Source organism: Salminus brasiliensis, chromosome 6 (assembly GCF_030463535.1).
Source record: "Salminus brasiliensis chromosome 6, fSalBra1.hap2, whole genome shotgun sequence".
NCBI lineage: Eukaryota > Metazoa > Chordata > Actinopteri > Characiformes > Bryconidae > Salminus > Salminus brasiliensis.
The window spans coordinates 36,881,784-36,909,124 of NC_132883.1; the positions used below are offsets into that span (position 1 = coordinate 36,881,784).

General features: G+C 40.0%; 2 protein-coding genes across 2 annotated transcripts in view; one reads left to right on the forward strand and one right to left on the reverse strand.

Moving 5' to 3' along the window:
* The window catches only part of mtor (mechanistic target of rapamycin kinase), a 130,915-nt gene that overhangs the window by 42,311 nt on the left and 61,263 nt on the right, over positions 1–27,341 (forward strand). The window contains exon 28 of the mRNA XM_072682248.1: positions 451–596. Coding sequence (XP_072538349.1) covers positions 451–596 — 146 coding nt within the window. The remainder of the gene's footprint in view (positions 1–450; positions 597–27,341) is intronic.
* On the reverse strand, positions 8,031–11,007 carry angptl7 (angiopoietin-like 7). The gene is made up of 5 exons (XM_072681040.1): positions 10,650–11,007; positions 9,077–9,177; positions 8,791–8,985; positions 8,450–8,645; positions 8,031–8,333 (listed from the first exon to the last, which is right to left on the reverse strand). The coding sequence occupies exons 1-5, from the start codon at positions 11,005–11,007 to the stop codon at positions 8,164–8,166; spliced, it is 1,020 nt and encodes a 339-aa protein (XP_072537141.1). The 3' UTR covers positions 8,031–8,163.

Sequence of the window (27,341 nt, forward strand, 5' to 3'; positions counted from 1 at the left end):
CTGTCAATGTCATCCAACTCTGTTGAACTGGTGGAACTAATATTTGACACTGTCAGTTGTGTACAGAAGGCCGTGAGTACATAAAGTAGAACAGTCATAAAACAGAAGAACAGTGAAGTAGATTTATGAAGTTTATTTTGAAAACAATTTCTATTTCCATCAGATTTCACAAACGGAAGGTTTTGCAGGATGCAGATTTGCTAACAGTAGGATGCTCGATAAGGCACTTGATTAGGAGCTGCCTGATTAAATACAGAAAAGTTAAACATTTAAAGTAAGCAACTACAAAAAGTAGTGAGTAAAAAGTACAGGTTTTCCTTTTAAAATATATTAGAAATGTAAAGTTTTGTCAGGTACAGCTAATTAAAAAAATGTGTTTAAGTGCAGTGACAAAGTACATACACTTTCTTTCACTTTTTCATCTCTGAGTTTTCTTCTTTTTTATTGTAGGGGCCGCTTCCTTTGAGGGATGATAATGGGATCGTTCTCCTCGGAGAGAGAGCTGCAAAATGCCGTGCCTATGCCAAGGCCCTACACTACAAAGAACTGGAATTCCAAAAGGGCCCATCTCCCCTTATTCTGGAATCTCTTATTAGGTAGGAAAAAAATTGCTTCATTCATAGAGAAGCCAAGTGTGAGTAGATTTTTGAACAAACATCAGTCTGGGTTTCATAAAGGCTTTAGTGTGTTGGTCAGTATTATTCAATTTAGTTTATATCAGACTTGCATATGTGAACAAATGCATGGCTGTTTGAATGATGCTGCTACGCACCCACATTCTGTGCTCTGCAGGCGTGCATACACCCATCTCTCTTTTGTAATGACTTTACACATACCTTTTCTACAAGGGAATATTACATAATCAAAGTGTAGAACCAAGGACAGTCTGTTATTCTTCCAAGTCCTTTTGCAGTTGGGTTGTTTCATTGCATTTTTGGTCTGTAAATTTACCAAAAAAGCTTTTACTGGAAAATGTGGCAAGTTTACTAAAGTCTCTCCCGTGACTCTTCTATAAACGTTGCGATGGAATGTGCTTAATGGTTTTTAAGGAGAAAAGCCTGGGTTTTAGTGGCTTACGCTGTTCAAAGTAGTGTTCCATTTGCCATGACACTAAGGTGCAAACATTGCCAGGTACAGTGTTATGTAAGTTTTGCACAGCGATTCAGAAGTTAAAGGTTATATAAACAGGTCTTAAATCTAATTTTAATTCTAATATTACCTCTAGCCACGTTATTTTGAATGTGAACAACGTGGGAGAAATTACTTACAATTACACTTTTCTGATTATGTAAGGTACTCTTTATTGCCAAATGTTTGTGGACACCCATTAATTCAGTATTTCTTCCAAAATCAAGGGTAATAAAAAGGGGTTTGCCCCCCCTCTTTGTGTCTCTACTCTTTACTTTCCAAAGTCCACTTGTGTTCAACTCAGTCAAGTGCTGATGTTGGATGTTCTGGATGTTCTAGCAAATGCAGGTCCTGATGACCTTAGGCTGATGTGCAGCTGTTCCAGAGAGATCCATTCTGTTGGCAGTGCTTTACTATAGAGATTGTACAAGCTGTATGTGTGCATTGTGGGGAGGCCTTAGTTAAGATTCATTTAAATTTATGAAAGGGTGTTCACAAACTTTTGGACATTAATCGTATTATGTTTTCTACCCGCATTTATCTGTATCTGCAAGATTTTATTCTAGAAGATTTATTGCACTGCTGCCATACAACTGGCTGATTAGATAATTGCATGAATGAGTAGGTGTACAGGCCTTCCTAATAAAGAACCACTGCATACAACAACAAAGGTACTTCTAAATAGACACAGTGTGCACACATTCCCAGTCGGTGAGGGCAGTTCTTCTCTTGAGGACTCTTGTCTCCAGCAGTAGGACTCACTTCTGTGATTTAGCTATTTGAGATACTCCTGTTGTACCTCAGCTATTCTCTTCTTCTTCGTTTTGGAAGAATGGAGACAGCCTTATCATCGCTCAGGACCTAAAAGCAAGGCTGTATTTTTCTATTATTTCATTGACCTTGAAACACAACAGTATGCAATTTTAAAGCTAATAGAGATCTTAGCCTGTTAAATTTTATTGCTTTTAAGGTTGGTTTCAGAAATTTTGCCTTTTTTGGCTTCACATGGTGTGGAACACTAGTTCTGCACATCTACCTTACCCTTTAGATATTGCCATCATCATTTCCATAGTCTCTCACCTCTTCATTTTATACTGCAAGAATAGAGAGCAACTTATCTGTTTTCCAGGCTTTTAATTGGACTTGTGCCTCGTTTCATTCATTGTGCGTTTGGAATTGGCTTCCCAAGAGCCTGTTTTCAATTTTTGCAGGCCTTGATTAGAGCCAGCAGCAAGATGTGTTCAGCACACCCAGCTGGTTCTCACCTCTCCAGGATTTCCCATAAACAGGCTTTGCTTTTTAGCATCTGAGGGACTCGTTTTTGTATAATTCCATTGTAATTGAGGAAGTAGCTTCTGTGGAGCACTGATGATATTCAGTAATTAGAGAGGCTGGAGATGCTTCAGAGTGTTCGTAATGCTTTGCTTCTCTTTCAGTTTGGAGCTCTTTAAGTCGTGCCGTTGCGGCGGCTTTCATGCTGTGATTTGGTTAAATGATCCAAGATCTTTTTTTTATGGAAAATTCTGATTAAATTTTTGCAAAAGAACACTCATGGATCCGTCACTCTAGACTTTTGGTACATGGAGTGGAAGATTCATTGTTGGATTTAGAGAAGTCATCTGACAGCAATTTGAAATATTAGGATTATTTGTAAACAGCGACTGGACTAATGATTCCAAGGCGTTTGGATTGAACAAGATTTCCATAGTGAATAGTGAGTTGGAGATGTGAGGATTTCTGCAATCTTCAAGGATTTGGATATGTTTGGTCCAGCCTGAGTAAAAATACTTGGAACAAAATTGCGTCCCATATTGAATTCTAATTCTTGTATCAAAAGCCATAAACAGGAAAGAGTTTGTCATCAATGCATCAGCTCTGTTTACAGGTAGTGAACGTCTCAACCCTGAATCAGATTCCGCTAACTGCCCCGCACCTATTCCAAGACACTCATCTGCCAGCATGGCTTCCACAAAACACATTTTTCTGTTCTCCTCACTGTCTGGATATGACGGGAAACGCTTCACATTTGAGCCAGAGGCTGTCCTCGCAAAGGCTCTGTAAGCAGGTGCACTGGCCAGCGGCTAAGATGACCAACACCCCTGTCAAAGCAGATCTTCTGATGCCTCAAGGGTGCAGGTGTAGGCTGGTGCAGGTTACTGAACGTATGCACTACTTTCAGTAGTATGAAACAAATTAAAAATACTTAATCTAGAATGTTGTAGACCATACAGTAGTGAGCAGTAATTAAAGAGAGAAGCCTTAATTTGTTTAATTTCTAGTTAAAACAGTCAGCTTTAACCAGTACAGGAAAAAAACAACTTTAACAAAAATTAGAAGAAGCCTCAACGACTAAATATAATATCAGCTGATGCACTGCAATTTTCTTGGCTCAGATTATTTTTTTTTTAAACATATGATTGTCCTATTTTGCCAGATTTCCTTCACATATATATATATATATATATATATATATATATATATATATATATATATATATATATCAGTGTGTTTTAACATTTTTAGCCTCTATAAATAGTAGAGTTAAATGACTTACGGTCATATCATCTTCAGTGGCTGAAGCTACTGCCTGTTCCTAAACACACCAGTAATTCTACCAAACACACTTTCCGGAGTTTCAGCTCCATCCAGTTTAAAAATGTTAAACTTCAGCTGAAAAACTCTGAACGCTGAACAGTGGGACATATTTACTCATAACTATAACTTAAATGCTAAACTTGCCTATGTTACTAATGTTTACACGGATATAGTGGAAGAGAGAGTTTGAATGGTTTTCAGGTCCAGGTTCTTTAATATGTATTTCCTTTGACTTTCTGCTTCCTTTTGCAGGTATTTAATCTTGTCTAATCTGTTAAAAAATATCTCCTGAAAAAATAAAAATAATAATAAATAAATAATTCTGCTATGACCGTACTCTTCAGCTTCACAATTGCACGATTTCTAAACACACTTAATGCTAGACAGCGATACACCACTTTGTAAGAAATAAGAAAGCTATTCCGTATTGAGTTACAATAAAATAATCATACAGTTTCTATGAAATTCAGAATGCAGAATGCCTTCAATAGTAAAAATAGTCAGATCTAAATATATATATTTATCTGAGAATGAATTACTTACATTAAGGAATTACTTACATAAATAACTTAACATTTCATACTTCACATATTAATATTTACATGTTATCGGATTTCTAATTCAATTTAATAAAAAACCTTTTTTTTTGAGTTGTTAATATGACCAGTGATTCTTTTAGAACTTTGGACGTCATGAGAGACAGGATGAGTTGATGAGCTGATGTGATCTCCCTTCGGAAGCCTTGTTGCCGTGCATTCTGAGGTTTCTCTGCTCAGTATGAGGCCACATGAGGCCCATGATGACAGTAGCAGACAGCAGCTTGGCTACCAAGCACAGAAGAGGAGCCAGGATTGGCTGAAATGTAGAAAGGAAGCTGGGCTGTAGAAGGTTTACAGTGGGTAAACGCATAGCCTTCTCTCGAGGCTCACTCAGTGATGTAGAATCCAAGAGATCGTAGACTTGAGTGATAAAGATGAAAATGAGGACATGCCATTGGCTGGCAGTTTGTTCAGAGTTGATAGAGTTCATTTCTACAGAGCATGAATTATGTGTAATAATCTTCTTTTATGGATTGTTATTTAATGAGTGGTCAGGCCCTCTTAAAAATGTGATAATTTAACAGCATTTAGACATGAGTTGAATGCACTTTGTGAAAGCAGCAGGTTTTGATTTAAGAAGATTTCATTTGCTTTCTATGTGTGTGGATGATCATTCAAATACAATGCTGTGATGGTGGTGTGTATGTGTGTTTGTCTTTAGAGTGTGTTTGTAACCCGGTCCATCTGTTTAGAAGAAATGCATATAGTTCAGTATATTATCCAGTATTTTTTTTATTCTTGTTTTTGGATTTATATTCTTCTTCTGCTTTTGCATCTTATTCTGCTTTCTCTGCTTCTTCGTCTTTGTTGTCTGCTGCTTCTTTTTTTAGCTTTTGCTTCTTCTTCTACCTTTTCTGCTTCTGTTTCATATTGTTATCCAGTTCACATTGATTTTGTTCTGCTTCATCTTTGTCTCTTTTTTTTGCTTCTTTTTGTTCTTGTTTCCTCTCCTCCTGAGTTTTTCTGCTGCTTCTTTTGCTTCCGCCTCTGCTTCATCTTCTCTTGCTTTCTCTGCTTGTTCTGCTTCAGCTGCTGTCTCTACATCTGCTTCTTCTGCCTTCTCCTCAGCTGCTTCTTCTGCCTTCTCCTCAGCTGCTTCTTCTGTTTTCTGTTGTTCTGCTACATGTTTCATCTTCTGCTTCTTCTGCCCTCTCCTCAGCTTTTTCTTATTACTCTGCTTTCTATGCCTTCTCCTCAGCTTCTTCTGTCTTCTGCTTCTTCTGCCTCTTATGCCTTCTCCTCAGATTCTTCTGTCTTCTGCTTCTTCTGCCTCTTATGCCTTCTCCTCAGATTCTTCTGTCTTCTCTTCTGCCTCTTATGCCTTCTCCTCAGATTCTTCTGTCTTCTCTTCTGCTTCTTCTTCCTCTTATGCCTTCTCCTCAGATTCTTCTGTCTTCTCTTCTGCTTCTTCTGCCTCTTATGCCTTCTCCGCAGATTTTTCTGTCTTCTTCTTCTGCTTCTTCTGTCTTCTCTTCTTCTTCTTCTTCTTCTTCTTCTTCTTCTTCAGCTTCTTCTTTTTCCTCTTCTTCTGCTTCTTATTTCTTATCTTTTGCTGTGTTTGCTCTGCATCTTCTGCTTTGTCTGCTCCTTCTTTTGCTTCTGCCTCTTCTCATTCTCCTGCTTCTGCTAGGCCTTATCTTCTCTTGTGTCCCCTGCTTATTCCACTGCTCTTCTGCTGCTGCTTCTTCTGATGTTTCTTCTTTTTATGCCTTTTTGTGATTATTTAGCTTCTTATGCATTATCTTCTTCCTCTTCTTCTGCTTCATCTTTATCTGCATGCTGCTTCTTATGCTTCATCTTCTGTTTCTTCTGCTGTTTGCTTATTGTTGTGCTGCTTCTTTTGCTTGATACAAATGCACTAGTGACATCTGATCAACCATACAGGGTTCCACAGCAGCCACTAGGCAACACCTGGGATTCTGTATCAACCACTTAATCATCACCATAAAAACCACCCAGCAAAAACAAGTTCACACATAGCAACAGCCTAGCAACTGTCTGAAAGTGGGAGCCACACAAGCTGTGCAACTATTCTGTATTTCCTTTTCTTGTTTTTTTTTTTTTTTTTGTGTCTTTGTTGTGGTCATTCTGCACTAAAACTAATCAGTACGGATGTTAATTTAAAGGGCTTCTTGATTAACTGTGATTTTTACGAAGCATGCCAAAATCCCAGAAGATTTTTAGACTTCTTTGAGGTGGAAAATCTGAACATTTTAAATGGATAACACCCTGTTCTGATGTGCTTCCCCTTTCATGCATGAAAACAGCCATCTTTCCACAGTAGTAAACTACTTATGTGTTCTCATCAGCCAGGGTAGCTTTGCTGAATTTACAAGGAAATGCTTTCTGCTCAGCAGACTTTGAAGAATGTAACTTATTACTTTAAACCTGATTGTAACCGGAACCACAAAAGAAGCCATTTTAATGAGGGCTTGATTAATGACTTAGCAAAGGCGAGGCAAGGCGAGGCTCTTTTATAACTTCCCACTAAAGGAGCTCTCACCAGAAACCCTTTGGAATAGACTGACTGATGAATGGCTTAGAGAAATGGAGTGTGTCTTCCAGGAAGACCGCACATATGCCAGCGAAAGGTCAAGCTAGGCCACACCGTTCCTCCTTCCGTGACCTCATGTGGACCTCCCCCCGGGATTCCACTGGCCCTCCACCAGCTATACTGAGGCTGAAAGATGTTTATGGAACGTGGGGAACTTATACATAGAATGACTGGAAGGCGTTTGGTATTTCTGTAGGTTGCCTCACACCCCAGGTTCAGTTGCTTTGTATATTAGGTTTTAAGCATTCTGTTGCTGTGCTTGCTCTGCGATGTGTCTAATGCTTCTCTACCCTTTTTTATCGAGTTCTTCACAGTTGTACAGGCTGCTGTGCTGCTTGACGAGGATCTTTTTGATATTTTGATGAGGAATTCAGAACCCACTGCTCACGACAGACTGATGAATGTCTAAGATGGATGTGAAACTAAACAGTGCATTGTCTCGCAACATTTCCCTTGGCTGCCAGTGACCTTGTGACACATGGGTTTTATGACTCTTCGCATAAACGTACAGCCAGGCTGTATAGTCGTGGGAATTAAGCTTGACCAAGAGTCTCACAAATCAGGCAGTTTTACGTCAGGTTTTACGTCTAGTTTGCAACAAATACCAGCCACCTTGTGCAGAAGGGATTTGGTAGTCGGGGCTCAATAGGTCATCATTGTTTAGGGTCATTGTTTGATAAAGTGACGTGAAATCTCAGAGTCAAGTGCTTATAGACCAACACCAATTGTTTCAGCCATTTGTCTTCCTTTTAAACTCCTTTGTAATCCAGTTGAAGTGCATGAATATGACCAAACAAGGCATTTTTAAAAAGACAATTTAATCAATGAATCATTCAGTGGTGTATATAGAACTGTACACATTTTACATTTTACACAATTCAGTGTACTCTATTTGTAAATTTACTAAAACCTGTCAAAGGTGGTTATTCCCATTCTAATAAAGACCAAGCACAATGAAGCCATCTTGTGGGGATGGCTTCGTCTGAAAATGATGTCCGGTTGATATCTAACTGATGCCAAATATAAGACAAGACCAAGACCCTTGTTTACCCCATCAGTCAGTGGCACAAAAAGCATAAAGAAAATAAAATATTTGCGATAAATATCAAGACAACTACAATTTACAATCGTACATACTGGTCACACATTCAGTCCGGAATATTCTCTGTAATACAAATGCATAGAAGTGTTTTTTTTTTCTAAGTAAAGATGCATGAATTAGTGTGTGCTGCACAGGGTTCGTAGGTGGTTATGTCAAGCAAGAATGCTACATTTGTGCTCAAGTCATTAAGGAGTGAAGTTCTGGGGTCGGATCTTCATCTCCACCCGTTTGAGGGAGTAGTTTGGTCCGTGCCAGCCGTACCAGGTGATGCCATCAGTGTTCTTGGTGTGCGACCCAAAGCGGTAGAACACACCATTCAGGTTTGAGTCGGTGCAACAGTTGTACCAGTAGCCACCTTCAGGAAAAAAACAACAGCAACATTGAGAAACCATTAAGATATGTATCCGACCAGGTTTTTGAGTTCTGCCAAAGATATCTTGGTGTTCTTGAACAATTTCTAGAGTTTCTTACCTTTGCGAAGTTGAGCGCAGTCATCCACACACTTGTCGTTGTCCTTGTTCTTGGTGCTGAAGTTGGTGTTGTTGTGGTAGCGCAGTGAGTCACCAGCATTGCCACTGTAGTTGTCTAAAAGGAGCTTGTAGCTGTTAAGCTCATTTTTCAGCGTGAAGAAGCCGTACTCTGCATAGCGTACCGCGCCTTCCCAGTCCTGGAATTTCCAATAAAACAGTAACCTTCAGCCAGTGACACGTGATGGAAGACTTCAAGCAGGTTCTAGCCTGTTACCATGCATCTGCCATCTATTGAAGCCAATAAAGCATTTGCCTTTGTTCTGCATTATTTGAAGCCCTTACCTCCAGCTCTATCCTGAGCACTGTTGGCTGCCTGGTCAGACGGAAGATGTGTTCATTGCCAAGCCAGAAGTCCCCACGGATTGTTCCAAAGCCGTTCTTGTACTGCTTCCAGTCCCGGTCAAAGCTGGTCAGACCCACTCTGCGTCTCTGGATGACTGTCCAGCCGCCACCACTCTTCTCCATATCACAGTAGACCTAAATTCAATAAAATATAATTAAATAAAAAAAAATCTCTGTTTTAAGGCTCTCAATTAAGGCTGGGCAAAATGCTAAGATTCTGACTTACGTCCAGTTCAGGTGTTCCCAGGAAGTCATCTTTGGGCAGCTTGTACTCCCCAGAAATTCGGTAGTTCTTGTTGTACAAGGATGCACAGTCGTAGATTGCATCTAGGGGAGAGAAGTAACAAACTTGTTAAAGCTCAACACCAGGCGATTTTGAATGGCACACCTAAAAGCAAGGAGGCTCCTGGAACAGATGGCCAGACTCTAGGAGGTGAGGAAATTGGACATGGCAGTCTTTGGCGCCTAATAGAGCAATATTAGCTGAACTTGGAAGCTGCAGTAGGGAAATTTATGTAATGAGCTGAAGAGGAAACTTGATTGGTTTCCCTTAGAACCTTACGGCACTTTGCACACTTATGTGCTCGACTGAGCCTCTCAGTTGTTGAGGTAAAGCCAGTGTAGTTTGCAAATTCCTAACAAAGCTCCACTGTGTTTAAAAGTGGCCAGTGGGATAAAGGAAAACCAGCCAGACGGCGACTAATTGGGTACTAAAACATGGCACTTGCGGAACGCTTGCCTGCTTATGTTTGAAGGATTAATAGGGTAGCAGAGCAGGCGATTTTCATGAGATGGGGTTTGATGGACTGAGCTTTTTTTCCCCCCTTTAACTGACATTCTTGTGAAAAGGTATGAGCACAAATTATGGGCTGTCTTGAATAGCAAGACGTGCTCACACACTATCATCACCTGCCAATCACAGCTGAGCCAGCCCTAAAAATCTGGAGAGCCCCTCAGTTAATTACTGTTTTCCACGCTAGAAATATTTTAACAGTTTTTGTAAGTGGGAATGTTGTAAGTGGGAATTCTGTGTGTGTTGTGAGTATAATTGGAGATGTACAGCACTTTCCTCAATGAGCTTCTAACCCTGCATTAGTGTGAAGGAACTACAGCTTTTTTGTCAATGGGCCTGGGCATTACATCATTGCAAAAATAGCTTCACACGTCTCTGATTTAATGAGCAGGCATGTTTTGACTGTGGCGGTTAAGCTGTGTGCATCTCAGATTGTATATTTGGAGAAGGAAAGCTCTGCAACGTGTTCGGCAGTATTGTTTTCTTTTCCAAAAGCCAGAAGACTTTGCGGTTTTGGATGCAACATCTCAGCGAGAGAATTACTGAATGAAGAAGAAGTGTTAGGAAAGGAAATCCAAGGCAAAGCTCCATTCCCATAGTCATCAGGGGGATCAGGGGGAGCTGTGGAACCAGAACCCATTTAGACCTCAGTGAAAACATGACCAGGAGTTGAAAGCCTGAAAAGCTTTCAGGCTCTTGGATTGTAAAATCAGTTTGTAGAGCTATATAAAGTCATGGTCACCCTGAGCTCACTGATGGGATTCTCTAGTGACCAAAATGACTAAATGAGGCCAAGCTGGGACAAATGTCAACAGCTTGCATATGTGACCCATGACCCTGGAGGGTGTGGGTAAAAGGGCACATGTGGAGATGAAAAAGGCAAACACACTCATCCACACCCCCTTCCTTTAGTAGATGTACTTGCTTTAGGCTAACCATTCAAACTCTGAACAAGTTCAGAAACCCTCTAAGTCACTTCCGTTCGACTACACGTTTTGTTCCTTACCTGTGGTGGTGTGTGGGGCAGACTGAACCGCTTGAAGCTGCATGATCTCCACACGGTTGTGGATTTCGGAGTATTTGCTCTCCGCCTCCGTCACTCGGGCCTCCTGCTGCTGGTTCTGTTTCTCCAGATCCATCACCTGCCTCACTAGCTTCATCAGATCTGACTCTTGCTTTTTCGTCAAGTCCTCCAACAGGCTTGTCAGGTTGGCCACCTGCACCTTCAAGGAACGCACCTCATCACAACACTGCGCTTTTGGCGCTTTTGGGGGAGCCTGGCGCTTTTCGGCCCATGTTTGGCCCAGCAATAAAAGAAAGAGTGCGGTGGAGATGACCGCCATTCTGACCGTTACTCTTCTCATCGTCTTAGTTCAGGAAACAACAACTTCTGCTGGTGCCTTTTGGTCCTGGATGGCTTCTTTCTTTGCTCTGCACTGGAGGTCCCAAAGTGCCGTTAGTGCTGAAGGGATGAGAGTAGAGAGTCTACTGCTGGTTCTTTGAGAAGGTTCTGACCGGTTCCCGGCGGAGTGCCTTGCTTTTCTTCTTGCTCTCTTTTTTCTTCTTCTTCTTCTTCTTCCAGCTCTTTCCTGGGCCTTTGCTCTCTCCTCTCTGAAGGCCTGCTCTGCATGCATCTTAAATATCTTTACATTTGTGCCCTCCCCTTTTTTGGTTGGGCTCACAGCCACTGACACCCCACCACCACCACCAGCACCACCACTCCTACCCCTACCTAAACCACCCCTTGGGCTTCAGCCCTCTCCGCCCACTCGCTTACTCACTCTTACACTGTCACTCTCAGACACATACACACGCACACACACACGCACACACACACACACTGTCTGTCTCATTCTTTCTTTCCCCTCTTACTCCACCCCCCTCCAGCTTCTGAGGGTTCCACCCGGCAGCTCAGTTTTCATCAGGTGTGCCATGCGCCTGACCACAGTTTATTATAATTTTTTTTGAACTTCATGCATACCCACAAAACAGGCATGAAAGCAAACACAGTAAAATTTTGTTACACACCCACAGAGGTCAGCCTTTACTGTTCCTTTTTTAAGGAACTGGTCTCCAGTCTTTCTGCTGGATGCCACTTCACTCCAGTGCCTGCAATTGCTCATCAGTAGCTAGTAATTACTGCATTTAGTCCATGCAAGTTAAAAAGCATCTTGGTTTTATTTCTATGCTCATGAAAGTTACGTCAGAGTTAAATTACACAGGGTTGGAGACCCTCCACAGCTCAGATGACATCTCAGTCTGAGATTTCTTTTTTGATTTAGGCAAACGCTTTGCTGAAACACTCATGCAGGAGACAGTTTTACAGCCGAAGCACATGAGCTGGGGCTAACTTGTTTGGCACCTAGAGACAACGCAAGTTAATTTCATCACAGAGGGAGCGGTGCTTTTTGCCAGAATAGTGGCCGCAAATAGCTGAATTATGAACTACAGTGGGTGCTGAGCATGTCGCTGACATCACTGCTTTATTAACCCCCCGAGTGCCTTGTATCACGCACAGTGCAGACGACAAAAGGAAACAGATGTGAGCCTGGTAGCCGGCTCCAGAAAACTGCTTAGAGGTGATGGATGCTCTAATAACAGTCATGATAATAAGTCACCCGACGGGAAAATCACAGTGTCGAGAGAGGCAAGCAGAGCGGGAATATATATGTGTGTGTGTGTGTGTGTGTGTGTGTGTGTGTGTGTGTGTGTGTGTGTGTGTGTGTGCACGCAAATGAATGCTGGAGTGTTTGAAAACACCCTTGCAAAAATCTCACCCAAATGTTTCAATGCACGTGTCCAGAAAGCAAAACTGCCTAATAGTACTATGCAGGCCTGTTCCTGATCCTCCGACTCTGCTCTCTTTTTTTGCATTTCTGTTGTTTGTGTGGTTTCCACAGGTAGCCTGACTATACCTGACTATACCTGAAACAACAGTGTTTCAAGTCTAGAAAATGGAGGGAATTCTGTTACAGGAATTCCTGTTAAAAATGTAAAAATAAATAAATAAAGTATTATGCCACAACAGATATCCCGTATAGGTTCCAATGCCCCAGTATGCTGGAGGAAATGTGGGTGCAAGACGCAAACCATTATCACATCTTTTGGGGATGTCCACTTATTAAAACATTTGGGGAAGCTATAAAGGAGGCTCTACAGCATATATTTAGAAGGGAGATTCCTGTGAATAATAAGAAACTCTATTTAGGTTATGTTCACCCTGACACAGGACAAGTAGCAGCCAGTAAAAAGGCATTGATAAGAAAATCAGAAGGAACCAGAAGGACCAATTTTAGATGCCTGGATAGAAATAACTAGAGATTTATCTAATGGAAAATTACTTTTTCAGTCAATATAATAATGGATGTATTCTAAAAGCATTGGCATAAATGAATAAAGTATTTTAACAGAAATACATATAGAATGAAAGTTTAATGAAATTTATTTTCTTTACTTTTTTTTTTTACAGCAGCATTAGGATACTGCAGATGTGGAAAGTAGTTACAATTGTGCTATGTACTATTATTTATTTGTTTTTTTTTTACTACTGTCCTCTTTTTTTTAAGTATGCAGTATATTTCCTGACTTTACATAGTTTGTTAATGTTATTCAAAAGTCAAAAATGTTAATGTTTGTTTTTTCAATAATGTATTTCTAATTTAACGCCATTTACTACCCAATTTGGGAGGTCAAATACCTAAGTACCTGAATTGATCATTTTGATCTTTGGATTATTGTAGCGGCACCTTAGTCCACTTAGACCACTTGGAGTCTTCTTTAAACCTTTAAAAGATTTTTCACACAGATCTCTAACAAAAATGTTTTTTATTGAACCTAAAATGGTTCTTCTGTGGCATCGCTCAAAGAAACTGAGGTAGCTCCTTTATTTTTAAGAGAATACAAATGTTCTCCAATGGAACATTTTCCACACCTGCCTATAACGAAATAATAATCAAGGCATACATAGTTTGGTATATGGAATATTGATGTTTTTGCTAGATGTACATTTGTGGTCAGACGTTTACATACCCTTCTAATGGACTTGAATATTATGACAATATTGGGCTTTCAGGGATTTCAACTCTTCTGTTCCTAGAGAAAAATGAATGTACAACGTATCATAGAAAATGGCTCCAAGATTCAGCGAGTGCTGACAGATAAACCTTTTTTTGCAGGCAGCTGTAGCCAATCATGATCATGAACAGGAAGTTCAGAGGCCTTGGCAGATATTTTGGAACTTTCAGCACCACTGAATTAATGGTCTAAGTGGGTATATGTACATTTTGACACTGAATTGATCATTTTAACCCAGTGTTGATTTTAGGAACCCCAGAAAATGTGAGCTGTGGCACCAAATTCTAGTTTTTCTCTTCATTAAAGATGTGTGTTGTACATTGATTCTGCCTTGGTAAAAGAACAGCTCAAAGAAATCATTGAAAGTCCAATATAGCCATCTCCATAATGCATGTATGTAAACCTCAGGACCCTACTGTACAAAATACAAAAAGTAAAAATTTTCAGGTGGTTTTACCTGTCATCATGTACAGCATATATAGAATTCAGTCGATACGGAATTGGAGAACGAACTGAAACTGAACCTTCACTCACTGTGAGTGACAGATGCTGTGTAGCTCTAAATTCTCAAGATGAAGGTGTTTTTTTTTTGCAAATTCCATTAAAATGGTGATCTGTTCTCCACGGATTACATCAGACTTCAAATTGCTTGATGTTCCAGTTCGCTAGGCAGGTCGAGCTCTTTTTCCATGTGAGATCTGTAGATGTCCAGGCAAAGTGCCCCAAGGTACTTTGCTAATGTCTGCTTGTTGTCAGTCCATAGTCAGGTGGAAATGCACTGGAGTTGTTGTCAAGACAGAGTTATTGCCTTCGTCCAAGTTCCTGACTGTTATGTAAATGTGAGAAAGTCCATTACCGAATTGCTTCAACATGTAACATTTTTTTCCCCTAAAGTCAGATCATTTGGAAGGACTTAGTCCTCCGTAAATGCAGTTTCAGGTAGAAAGTACTTTTTTCCGCTGTGCCTTTGACATCCTGTGCTGTCCTTTAGGCTTGTGATTCAGACGTTTCCTAGCATTGTCATTTTCTCTGTAGAGAACGAGTAAAAAGACAACTTCATGTGTTTAGGGTAGTTCTCGAATTCTTTGCTGCGACAGCTGATAGCTGGAATCATGTCTGATCACGCCGTCTAGAGGGCGCACTTCGCCCTCCAGAGGGGGCACTCTTGCTGCAACAAAACCAAGGATCTGAAGTGGATCGGGCTTCAAAAGCCGATACACAGTCAATTTAATAAATGCCTGGATCGGTCACAATCGCGGGACCCATTTTATGTGTATGTAAGCTTCCGACCACTACTGCATATCTGCGTATTCAGCATGCGGCAACCCATTCCCGCTGAACTTACAAGGAGTATTTCAGAACTGAGCTCTTTTTGAGTGTGACGCAACACAGAGCAGCCATATATCATTTACGTCTTTTAAAGGCACAGGAACAGCCTGTTTAATTTAGGGGATACACAGGGGTTAGAAACGGTCATCTAAAAATGAATTATGCTTGTTTTGGTGCATAAACCCACACAAATGTCATAAGTAAAGCTCAAGGGGTGAACAAATGGAAGACAAATGTTGGCAAAGGGTCCTGTAAGTTATGTGCCTCATTAAATTGTGAAAACACGATTTAAAGTGCTGCATACTCAATTCATCAAACCACAGCTACCATCTAGATGTGCTATGAAACGCTATGAGCGCCTTGGCTTTTGCAGCCAGCTGTAAAACTGCAGAAAAACAAAATATAGTAATGCGTACTATGTATCATGAAAATCTCAGCTGTATCACTGACCCTTGACCTTTATATTCACATGCCCACAATTTAAGGAGATGGTATAGGGGGGAAAAAGGCCTTACATTTTCAAGTGGAGTTCAGTGGGTTCAGAGAATCTCACTGAAAGCTTGTCTTTTTCTGAAATCCTGCCAATATAGAAGTGCTATACCAGGGCCAGCTCCAAAACACAGCCGCAGGTATTGTAGGTCCAGCACACTTAGTCATGAAATGATCAGTTTCGTTTTTAAAGAGATGGTTATGTAATGACACATCCCCCCGTGGGGCATGTGTTCATACGAGAGCTTATCACCACACATGTTCCATGTCCGAAGTGGCTCCTGCCAGATGTCTTCGGGAAAGCACAAGGAGTCAACGTTTTCTGTAACCGCCTCTCCCAGTTTAGACCATTCATGGGTTCAATTAGGGAGAAAGGGAATGGCTGCCAGTGCATTCTTGTGCCCGGCGTTTGCAGATATTATATAATCTTTATTAACCTTACCAACTTTTTGCCTGAGGTATGTAGTGGAAGGCATACGCTCTTATCTGATGCCATGAAAGAGTGCAGTAAAGATGCTTCTTCTGGATCTGTTTTTATTTGCTCCCTCTCAGGCTCTCTATTGTTTTTATTTCTAAAGCTTTCACACATGGTTCTGAAAGTTAAGATCTCTTAAAAGAATGCTGTAAAAAAAGAGAATAAAGTGCAATATTGAGGGTTCCACTAAACATGCCAGTCATTCACCATTACTGACAGCAGATTATTGGGCAGCTCCTAATAACCACTGTGCCAAAATTAACATCACATTTTTGGACAGAAGCGCTCTGTTTGGCTGTGTGGTCCTCAGCAAGCTTAACGACAAGTTGGATTTTCTTTCAACCCAGGGGAACGGTAGTCATTCAGTCGTTCCTCTGTTTTCACTGTAAACAGTGCGGGCAGTGTTATGACTCATTGACTAGGTCTATGGACATTAGGTAATATATATGTGTGTGTGTGTGTGTGTGTGTGTGTGTATATATATATATATATATATATATATATATATATATATATATATGTTTTTTTATGAAATAAAATAATGTGAATGTTCAGAGGAACAAATCTGGTCTGTGTAACTTAGTGGAATGATGTACAAACCCCACCCAAACATTTTGCCATTAGGACAATAAGACAACTGCCAAATTCTGACAACTAGTTAGTTCTTCTGTAAACATTTGCAAAAACAAAAGAAAGCTGCTGAAGAGTAGATCTGGACAATTTCTAAAAATAATTAGCATAAGGGTTACAGTTTAGTAATAACATGTGGTCACTGAAGCTGCATGGAAAAGGCCTACTAGATTTTTCTTACGGGTTACATTGATAATCATTTCATTCTGAAATATTCAATACCAATACCAGTTGTTTCAGGCATTGCCAACTTTTTTCACCAAGGGCTGGTTTCTTCATTTAATGTTGAATAATTTTATCATGGTTTAAACTTCACTGTCAATTGGAATTGACAATTCACAATTGGAAACTAAGATGTAGCTCTAATCTGGAATTGAGAAAATTGCCTCCAAAGAGTCATTGGATGGGACACGATAAATAATTAAAAATGAATAATTCATACATTTTTATTGACAATTTATATTAAAACAAATAACTCAATTGGGTAAGAATAAATAAGACATTGTAAGTATTGGAAGTTAGAATAGATCAAACCAGCGTTGCGTCACTATAACAATAAACCTACTTCCGGGTGGCTAAGGCTGTTAGAGCTGCATTAGTATAATAACACTTTGTGTCAATCTTGGGTTATTTTTAATGATTTTGTAAGTATATACAGAGATGGTGAAAATTTTGACAGTTGAACAGTATAGATGCTCCCTCACGTTGATATTGATGACCCTGGTGCTTTTAAGTCTGTTAGCACTGGAGCATCTACTGCTTTTGTGAACTGGAAAATGGAAAAAAGCTTAATGTAATCCATCCATACTGTAGTGCATCCCAGTCCTAAATACAACAAGATGTAACAATTTCCGTTAACATGAAGATTATGTAGTATGTTTGTAGAGAATGTTTGTACTACGTGTTTTACTCCTTGGGTGGTTCATAGATGTTCTCCTGAATGGACAAACTCTTACTACTTTTGGTAGATAACTAAATAAAACCGTTTTGGTTTAGTCTTTTGTTCATATTTACTCCACACGAAATAAGCTGATTCGTTTATACACCTACAGTCTATACTGAATTGACAAAAACAGTGTTTTCATTTTAATCGAAGGCAAATCACTAACTGAGTAAAATTTAAAAATTACTAAATAATTAGTAGGATAAATAGGATTCCTGAAAACTAGATAATCAGTAATAGATATTTTTTTTAAATAAGCAGTTCTTCTTAAAATTCTTGGAAAACTTTGATTATATTGGAAAATGAAATAATAATAGCAATCATACTTATAATAATAATAATACAATTTCTTATTTTTAGGTGTTGTCAGATTCCGTTGTTCTTACACCATTGTTTTTACAGATTTTATTTGGATTTCAGATTAACTTTTAATGTTATCTCTGCCATGTGTTTGGCATTTACCTGATTGTACTAATGGAGAACCTGAATCCTCTTTGTGTCTGCATGCATTCTTCAGTGCAGATGGGAGTTTACCGTGTGGTGCTGATTAGGTGGGATGCATGCAACCCAGGTCCAAGTTGTTCATCATCCAGCAAATGTACCCAGACTGAAGTGAAAGAGCAGTGGACCGTGTCTGACCGCTTCTATTCCTGTTTGTTTGTGTTTTATTTGTTTGACTGAGGCAGATGGATGCGATTTGCTTCCAAAGGACAGTGCGTGACAATGGTCTCAAAGGAACGGAGAGATTTGTGCACAGTATCCCTGCATTTGCTGTGTTGAATATCAAAGTCGAGACACATAGTCGTACGTCTGTTTCCCTCTTTGTCGTCCTTCTTGAACCCTAAGTATGAAGGAAAGAATGAGATTTGCTGTTCAATAAAATTTCAGAAACGGGACAAATAATGGATGTGACATTTGCCGTAATCTCTATGTTCCGAACAGGAATGTGTCCCCCACACAGCACATTGCATTGGTTTTGGAAGGACTCCATGTGAGAATAGGCTGTAATACAAATAGTACGAAGAGGTTACATTTGGCCTAATTTGATTACGGCCATTGGTGAGCACAGACGGCGTCAGTTTGGTTAGTTCAGTCAGTGTGTACAAAGTTTTTGCCCCCACTGGCAGTTCTGCGTTTTTCCTTTTGTGCTTCCAATAAATGTTCCGAATCACTTTGTTTTGAATGTATTCAGGGAGGTTTTACGAAATCTCCTTTTTGGTAAGTCTTATCGGTTTGTGTTCACAATTGCTTTTGTTAAAAATTATTTGCTTATTTTTTTCAAGTATTGAACGTGCATGTTTTCTGAAATTACACCTAGTGTTTGTTTATCCCAATATCAAATGGCAAATTTACAGAAGAGGGAAAGTTGTGATTTCATTGATGAACGTTTAGTACAAAAAAATAGTTGAAGTAGTTGAAGATGGCACTGTACACGGATGATTGGGCAATACATACCTGTGGGGTGTACAGTGCTAATCATAGATTGAGAGGATGTGGTACAGTGCAGTGAACGTCTCAATGGATGTGTGAAAAAATAGTCACAATACAGATGTTAATGATGGCTAGAAGGAGTGATGTGTGAAGGAAGTAGCTTTGCACGGGTATAGTAGCTGGTCTTACGAGTCCACCAGCAATGTCTACAGTGTATCAGTCTAAAGAAAATGATATTGATGGTATGCTGTGTGTGTGTGTGTGTGTGTGTGTGTGTGTGTGTGTGTGTGTGTGTGTGTGTGATTTTACAGAATTTTAGCATTACTCATAATATCAATAATATTGTTAATAATAATAATAATAATAATAAGAAGAAGAAGAAGGATAATTATTAGTATGTAACTCGGTCCCAACTTTTTTTTTCTAAATCACTTACATTAAAACTTCTTGCCTTTGAAGCATAGTTTAGCCAAACTGAACTTAGGTTCCCAAAAGCAAGCAACATTAATGTCCAATACTTTGGGAACTAGAAAAGTGGTTGTTATGGTATGTCAGGGGGTTGCAATGGGGTTCCTAGGCTGTTGCTAGGTGCTTACTATGGTGTTGGATTCTGTTATTGTCACTTATGAGGCATTTAAAGTTCTGCACCCATAAACATCTCATTATACATCTGTCAAATCATATTGAACATACTACACATCCAGTGTGGTAGACCTACATTCATTGACCTCATTCAAGAAGTTAAGAATTAATTAAACATTCTTAAGACCTCTAATGATGCCCCATGAATTTACCACATCGCTGAGATGGTGACGTCATGTGCAGACATCTGCTCAGCAATAAAAAAAGTGTTTACTCCAGAACCAGGGTTGACCTTTTGAGTAGGTGTTGTGTGAAACAAAGAAACAGTGATAGCTTGTCAGGCCTGAACAAAAGCTTCTCTTTTCATCTCGTCCTCACTTTCCACCACCATCTGGGAGTGAGGTTGCCACAGAGACCTTAACACCCCCTGCGTAGTTTAAGATACTGCACAGGTTCAGAAAAGCTTAGGAATCCAATCTGGTGAGCATTTTTAAGTAAGCTCATCCGTCTGACTTACAATCGATATTTTATAAAGATTTACTTTACAGTGTTAATTTGCTACAAGCACACACATTGGTAGTTACATAGGCTGGATTTAGTCAGGTTATTCAAGGTCAAGTTATTACCTGTATTTTGGAATTTCTACACTTCTACCTCTGAATTTAGTTTCAGAAGCTGTTTTGTCAGCTGGCCTCTTCATCAATCAGAGTTTGGGGTCACATGATAGGTCAGTCATTTTCAAACAGCCCATACCTACGTTCAACCAGCAAACAAATCCCTTCCAGCAGACTAAGAAAACAAAAGCTGATCTCGAGTCGAGCAATATCGCTGAGCACCATGTCACTTAAATATTATGTGGTGAATTTGGAAACCAGTCTGTTCTCCAAATGAGTGCTTCGGAGACGGAAACTGGTGGGGCCTACTGTTTTCATAAGGCTGATCCCTCTTCCTCTTGGTGAGCCTTCACATTATTTCGTGCGGATTAACCTCAGCAGCTAATGGTGCTCTGTCTGAGGCTAATCAAGTGTGTTTTGCTTTGAGGAACATACTGCCAATACTGCTTGATGTTCTAAAGCCTGAGGTTAATGTGTATTTTATTGCATTTATAGTTGAAACTCTTTAAAGTTAACAGACCCAAATCACAGGAGGGTTATTTCATGGACTCGAGTTGCAACCTTTTGTGCCTTTTCTGTATGAGTGGATTGTGCTCTGGACCATTAGCATTGGCCCAGGCCTAATGCAAAGTGGTCAGTGGCCAAAGCATACAGTAAGAGAAGCAACTGAAAGAAAGCCTTCAAAGCAAAGTCATAAATCTTAGACTGTTGTCTGAAACTAGTCTTGTGCAATATTTGAAATGACTGCAGTTCCTTGGTGAAGGAGAACCATGGGGTCTGGATCAGGTTGAATGACCCTGAAGGCCATGGTTAAAAACTAAGCTTGTACTATTTTGGTGACATGACATCATATTTGTGTAATCTAAACTCTAAAATCTAAACTGTTTTTTTCATATGCCTTCAGAGCAATCACTTTTATTGTCACGTCACATTACGCAGGTGTATAGGTGAGTGAAAAACGTGGGTGCATCGTCCCTTACAGTAGTACCAAAAAGAATGCAAATAAAATAAATTAAATTAAAAATAGAAATACTGAATATTTACACATTAACTTAACTTCATTTAAATTAAATTAAACTATACATTTAGAAACATTATACATACTCTCTATGTACAGTATTGTACTGGTAAAAGCAGTGAAATGTACAGGTTTGATATCATCTGAGCGTTTACATTATTTACAAAAGGCACTGTGTGGGTGGGGAAAAGTCTGTGGGTGCAGCGTGTCTGTGGATAGGGGTTCCAGTTGTAAGTGCAGGGTGCAGAGTGTGTTTGTATGATAAGGAGGTGTGATGGTATAGACGAGTCCATAGTCCACAGGCTATTGTTCATTCAGCAGTGTAATTGCTTGAGGAACCTACAATCCTACAAGCATTGGTCTTATTGGTCTTATTCTCGCTTTCCCCAGTAACACACATTTTGGCCAGGGATGCTCAAATACATCTCATTGTATGTAGTTGTTTGAATGGTAATAAATACAACCAAATTGAATTTAATGGCATTTGTGTTGGTTTCAACTAAAACTAGTTGAGTTTTAATTATACTTCGTCATAATTTGACCACCGGCACAGTCAGTAGGAACCTCTGAGAAAGACTTGAGTATAGTATGTGTTTATCTGTTTAATTCAGGGGTCAGCAAACTAACAGCAAGGGGCTTTGAGTGGACTAAGGCGCTTGCTATGGTGTTGGATTCTGTTCTTGTCAGAGTCATTTGAAGTTCTGTACCCATAAACGTCTCGTTATACATCTGTCAAATCATACTGAACGTGCTACACGTCCAGTGTGGTAGACTTCATGCATTGACTTCATTCAAGACGTTAAGAACTAATTAGACATTATTAAGGGGGTCTAATGAGGCCCCCTGAATTTACCACATAGATTCGAATCCTGGGTCATGCTGATATCAATCAGCTGCTGGAATCCGAGAGAGCAAATGGCCTTACTCGGGACATGAAGGCATTACATTACTCCTAAGTGTGATGTCGGTCAGCAGAGGCGTCTGTTAGCTGTTGTGTTAAAGCTGGTGAGCTGCACTTTCTTGGATTGGTAATTAACTTTCCAAATTGGGTAGGACATGGGGTAAAATTATATTTTAAATAAATAATAATAACAAGGAGAGATCCTTAGGACTGTTTGTGTTTAGGCTTGTACCAGTGGAGTAGGCTATTTTGTGCTGATCAAAGGCAGCAAAAACAGCTGAAAACAGAACTTGCAGTCATCCCTGATTCCCTGACTCAGATTGAAACAGAGCAGCCTGGTTTATATATAATTAAATGAAAACATTGGCATTTCAATTAAGCATAACCACTTAAACTTAATCAGGACATGAAGACGTTACATCAGAGAGTAGTACTGCGAGTTCCAGGAGGACCATCCCATCACTTGGTCGTGAGCAGCAAAACACTTCTATTGCGTCAGATTTACTAGCCAAATGACGAACATGTTTTCTCCAGTTTTTCCACTGTAGCTGTTCTCCCAGGTATGTTTTGGACATTTGGAACGTGACTCCCGTGACTCTCCCGCTGTTCTCCTTGCGTCTCAGTCAGGTGTGAGGAACACATGCACATCCTGATTTTTCATCTCCTGATCCGAGCCAGTGTCTTTTAACGGCAGCATTTTTCCAGAATGCCATCAGCCAATCCAGGCATCCAGTAGCTTCTACCTCCCTTTCCTTGGGTCATTACCACAGCACCCTCATACTGCGTCTTCAGTGCTACGGTCCAAGTGCGTTTCCCATTAACAACAAAAGTACACCTATTAAAATATGTTTTCAGCTTTGGCCTTCTGCATGCTGTCTCATCAGGTTGGGCAGCTGCGGGCTGCTTTCGCTGCTTTACGGAGCAGGATGCTGTGGAGAGGAGCTCCTGCTATTAAAGCCTTTACAGTGTTGAGCAGTCTTCCAAGCACCCGCTGCTTTATTACGTAAGATACTCAAGTGGTTGGTAAAAAGAAAAGGAACTAGTAAGGAAATGATCCGTTGGGTCCTGAAAATGTCTGTTTAAAGAGGAATGTGAATGTTGATTAATTTTGTTTATATATAAACCTCTATTTTCCTCAATGCTCCCAACATCTATCGGCAATGGCCGAAGGGGCATGATTCGACTACACAACATCTCACAAGCTTGATATTGTTCTACACTGGCACGGCCAGCATGCTCTTGTCTCCTGAGCTAAGGACTCTTGAGGAAACCTAGCTGTTGGCCATATCTCAGTGGTCAGCAAACTTGCACCAAGAGGCTTCGAGTACACTAAGGCGCTGCCACCATGATCCAAAGACCGCTGGTTTGATTCCTGGGTCATGCATTGCCATCACTCCTAGTGTGATGTTGGTCAGCGCAATCGTCTGTTAGCTGTTGTATTGGAGCTGGGGAGTCGCACTTTTCACCGAAGCCAGTCCACGAAGGCAAAATCAAGAGAAATCCTAGCTGGGTACACTTCTGGATGCAGTATTCTTTAGATAACCATTGTCAGAAGCTTCTCTAGCCATTCAAGGCCAACATGATGGAACTTCGAAGAAACGCTACCGCATTCAGCCCTTTCTTAGGCCCTTAAGACCTTTCCAGACGCTTGGCTTTAGTTTCCAGAATCCAAAATATATATGAAATTTCAGAGAGATATTGGATTCATATGTGGCGCATCATACCGAGACAATTCAAGATCCGAAGCTGATTATGACTCCCTTGTTAGTGCAGGCCCATGTGGAGCTATTTCTGCTTTGTTCAAAGAACAGTCATTTTAATGTCGCAGAGTGTTAAAAAGACTTGCGAGATTTATAACAGACTGGATCTTCGTTGTTTCGTCATTGGAAGGCGTCATTCAAGAATGTGCCATACTCATGTATTAAGGCAATTAATCAATGTTAATGAATGCAAGACTCCGTTACATCCCTAGAACATTAGCTGGTGATGGAACGCTACCAGTCGTGAACTTTTTTTCACTGATTATTGGTCCCAGAGTGGAACATTTATGCTAAACTTCTGAAGATTTTGGTCATATGTGTCTGATATTGCAAGAGTCAAGACAACTTTCATGAGGTGTACAGTTTTTTTTTTAGCTGAAATTAAGACCGCACGCATTGTGAACTGAGATCACTGTAGCTTCATTTCCCAAGTTGCACTTTCAAACGTTATAGAGCTTTCAGTGGTTAACCACTAATTTATGTATGGTCACATTCCTCTTTAGTCTCTTCAGTGGTGCTTTTTAATACCATGAATGCTTCTTTTCCCATCAGACAACATGAAGAGCATGTGCTGAAGCCAGCTCAGGCACTAGGCTGTAATGTGTAGGGTGCTCTCTGACTATCAATGAGGCAGATGGGATATTGTGGAACAGGTTGTGCTTTCCCTGTCAGCTGCTTGTGCTTAGACTTGTGTCCAGGCCTGTGGGCCAGATGGCTGCGGACGGAAGGCTGATGGCATCCCCTCGGCCCCCATAAGCAGCATCTTACTGGGACTTATTACAGTCTGTTTTGGTGCAATTGTGGACTGGATTAGAACTGTACAGTATAGGCAAAATACTACGACTGAGATTAAAACCAAACAAACCCCACCATGTGGGATTGAATGTGGTCACATTATTATGCTCCATTCACATTGTGGGGTCCAAATGGTCAGACAGTGACCGTGAACAGTTAGACAGTGGAGTAAAGAAGAAACCCTGGCTCTTAGTTCTGTTTGGAGTGAATCAGACTTCCAACACCAGCTTAATTGTGTTTTTGTTTCGTGATTTGGAAAGTGTTTGGTATTTAATAGAGGAAATTTGATAAATATGAGTAAATAAAGTGGAAGGACATCATCCAAATATGCCACAGAAACATTCATCTGATTGGTCCAGATGCTCATAGCCCATGGAAGGCCAACAATTTCAGAATAATGTATGAATTCCTTGCAACCTTGTCCCAACAATCATCAACCTTGGACTCCTCTGAACATCTGAATAGCACTCTAAATATTAAAACTTGATTTTCACAATGCAGAACTCGTCTATATAAGAATAAAATGCTTGAGGTTCTAAGACCGAAGATTTTCTGGAAGGGATAGGACACGCTAGGCAAGCAAATTAAAACCCCATTTTACTTTAAAAGATCCAGACTCCAGACTCTGGAGTGGTTGAACAGTGACACTGTTCTCCTGTGCAGCAGCAATTCTACAAATATGACATTAATAAAGAAAACCTTTCCTGTGGTGTTACCGCAGTTTTCAGTGTCAGACGTTTTCAAAGGAACATCTAATCAGGCCTAATACAAAGTTTTGTGGACTGGTGAATTTAAAAATAGTACTTTTGGCAGCAGGTAGGGTGCAGAATTTAATGAAAAAAGTGTTAAACAGTGTTAACTGTTAAACATGGGGGTGGGTCACTCATTCTTTAGGCTTGAGTCATTGGGGACAGTTTAATAGTGAAATGAAGAATTCATTAAATTAAATTCTGGAAGCAAATCACAACCTCTGTAAAAAGGAACCTAAAAAAAACTTAGAATAAAAAGATTGCTCCCTAAACACACCTCAGAATCCATAATGGACTGACTCAAAAGGTACAAGCTGAAGGTTCTGCCATGGCCCTCACCAGTCCATCAACTGCATCAAAAAAAAGTCCAAATATCATATAAAAAATGTCCAAATTTATGCCTTATTCAGATCAGGTCATCTTTTACTCGCTGAACTATTCACGGTAACGTAATTTGACTGGGGTGCCTGAACTTTTGTATGCCGCTGTATGAAAATGCCGGAACGTCATCCACTTCCTGCACTCAACTGTTATGTTACACATGCAGTAGTAGACCCACTCAGCAGTTTTCCATATCAGATTGGATTTGCTTATCCATTAAAACATGGCTCTATGTCAGGATGGCTAGCTCAAGGACAAGTCATAGTTAAAAATAATCACACAGAAATGACCCAGCCATCAGTCTGTGGACAGCTCCTGTGTTTTTGGCATTAGGCTAACAGCAGGTATTGTTCTCATAAAGTGGACTGTTGAGATTCTTTCCCATGTGGTCTTGCACTTGGACCTTGGTTTAGGCTAAGTGAATTTGCAGAAAAGGAGTATGGTGGGAACTGGATGGAGAAAAAGCTTGTCCTGCCTTGCAAAGTTCTGCATTAAAATGCCTAATTTAGCATGAGCGATTAGCCTTTGTCATCACGTCAGCTATGAGCTTCATCTAAAATTTCATTTACTTGTGAAACTTTATGCTGTCCTTATTTATTTCCCTTCTTTCTCGGTTTCTCACCTCCCCATCCCACTTTTCCTGCCTTGGTATTTTTTTTTATCCCCCCTTTCTTCTGCCTATTGTAGATATTTGGAATTTTTATATCTGTCCATCACAGGACATATGTTTATGCTTATCTCTGAGAGATTACAGCTTTTAACCAGTTTGATCCAGATGTGCCAGACCAAAGACTTAAAACGAGTAGCCGTGGCACATTTCCCTTGCATTTGATGTTTTGCAATGTTGCCATGATCAGAGATAACAAAAAGTACAGACATCGCTCCAGACATGCAACCTAAAATGGGCTGTTAAGATCATTATACGTCTATGTCATGCCTGATTTGAAGGTTTTGCATTCTGGGCAGTTATTTGTCACTTCTCTAGCCTTTCTGGTGTTTCTGTTTTTCAGCTAGCTGTTCTTATTTTTTTTGAGGAAGTTATATAACCAATGTTATATACGTTATATAACCAATCGTCCTTCAGTGTTGGTCCTTCTTATATGAACTTTTATGAGACACCTGTTTCTTCTGTTGCTGGCAAATGTTTTCTATGTTACACACACACACAATGGTTTAAGTTGCACATAGGCTTTAGGTCGAAAGCTAAATCTTTCTACCAGACGACTTATTAATCATATATGAAATAGAGACATGGTTTATGTGAACATATGGAGAGATGAAAGAATAATAGCAGTAGAATCAGATAGATCTGTGCTCTCAAATGAAATGCAGGGTCAACACCTGAATTGTTCTCTGAACGTTGGCTGCAGCTCAGAATGTTCTTAATGAAGTAATGAAATCAGAAAAGAAAGGAAAGCAAGGGTGAAGGAAGGTGTGTCTTGGATTAATTCTCAGAACTTTCACAAGGAGATGTTAGATGGTAGATTTTAGCTTAGAAATATGAGCAGTTCAGTGAAATAGCCAGTG

Bases quoted from the DNA above. Each gene is read 5' to 3' on its own strand.
- angptl7 (XM_072681040.1), bottom strand. From the start codon at position 11,007: ATGAGAAGAGTAACGGTCAGAATGGCGGTCATCTCCACCGCACTCTTT. The intron at 8,986-9,076 runs GTAAGTCAGAAT...TATTGAATTTAG, and splicing joins TGGGAACACCTGAACTGGAC to GTCTACTGTGATATGGAGAA. The intron at 8,334-8,449 runs GTAAGAAACTCT...TTTTTCCTGAAG, and splicing joins CTGCGCTCAACTTCGCAAAG to GTGGCTACTGGTACAACTGT.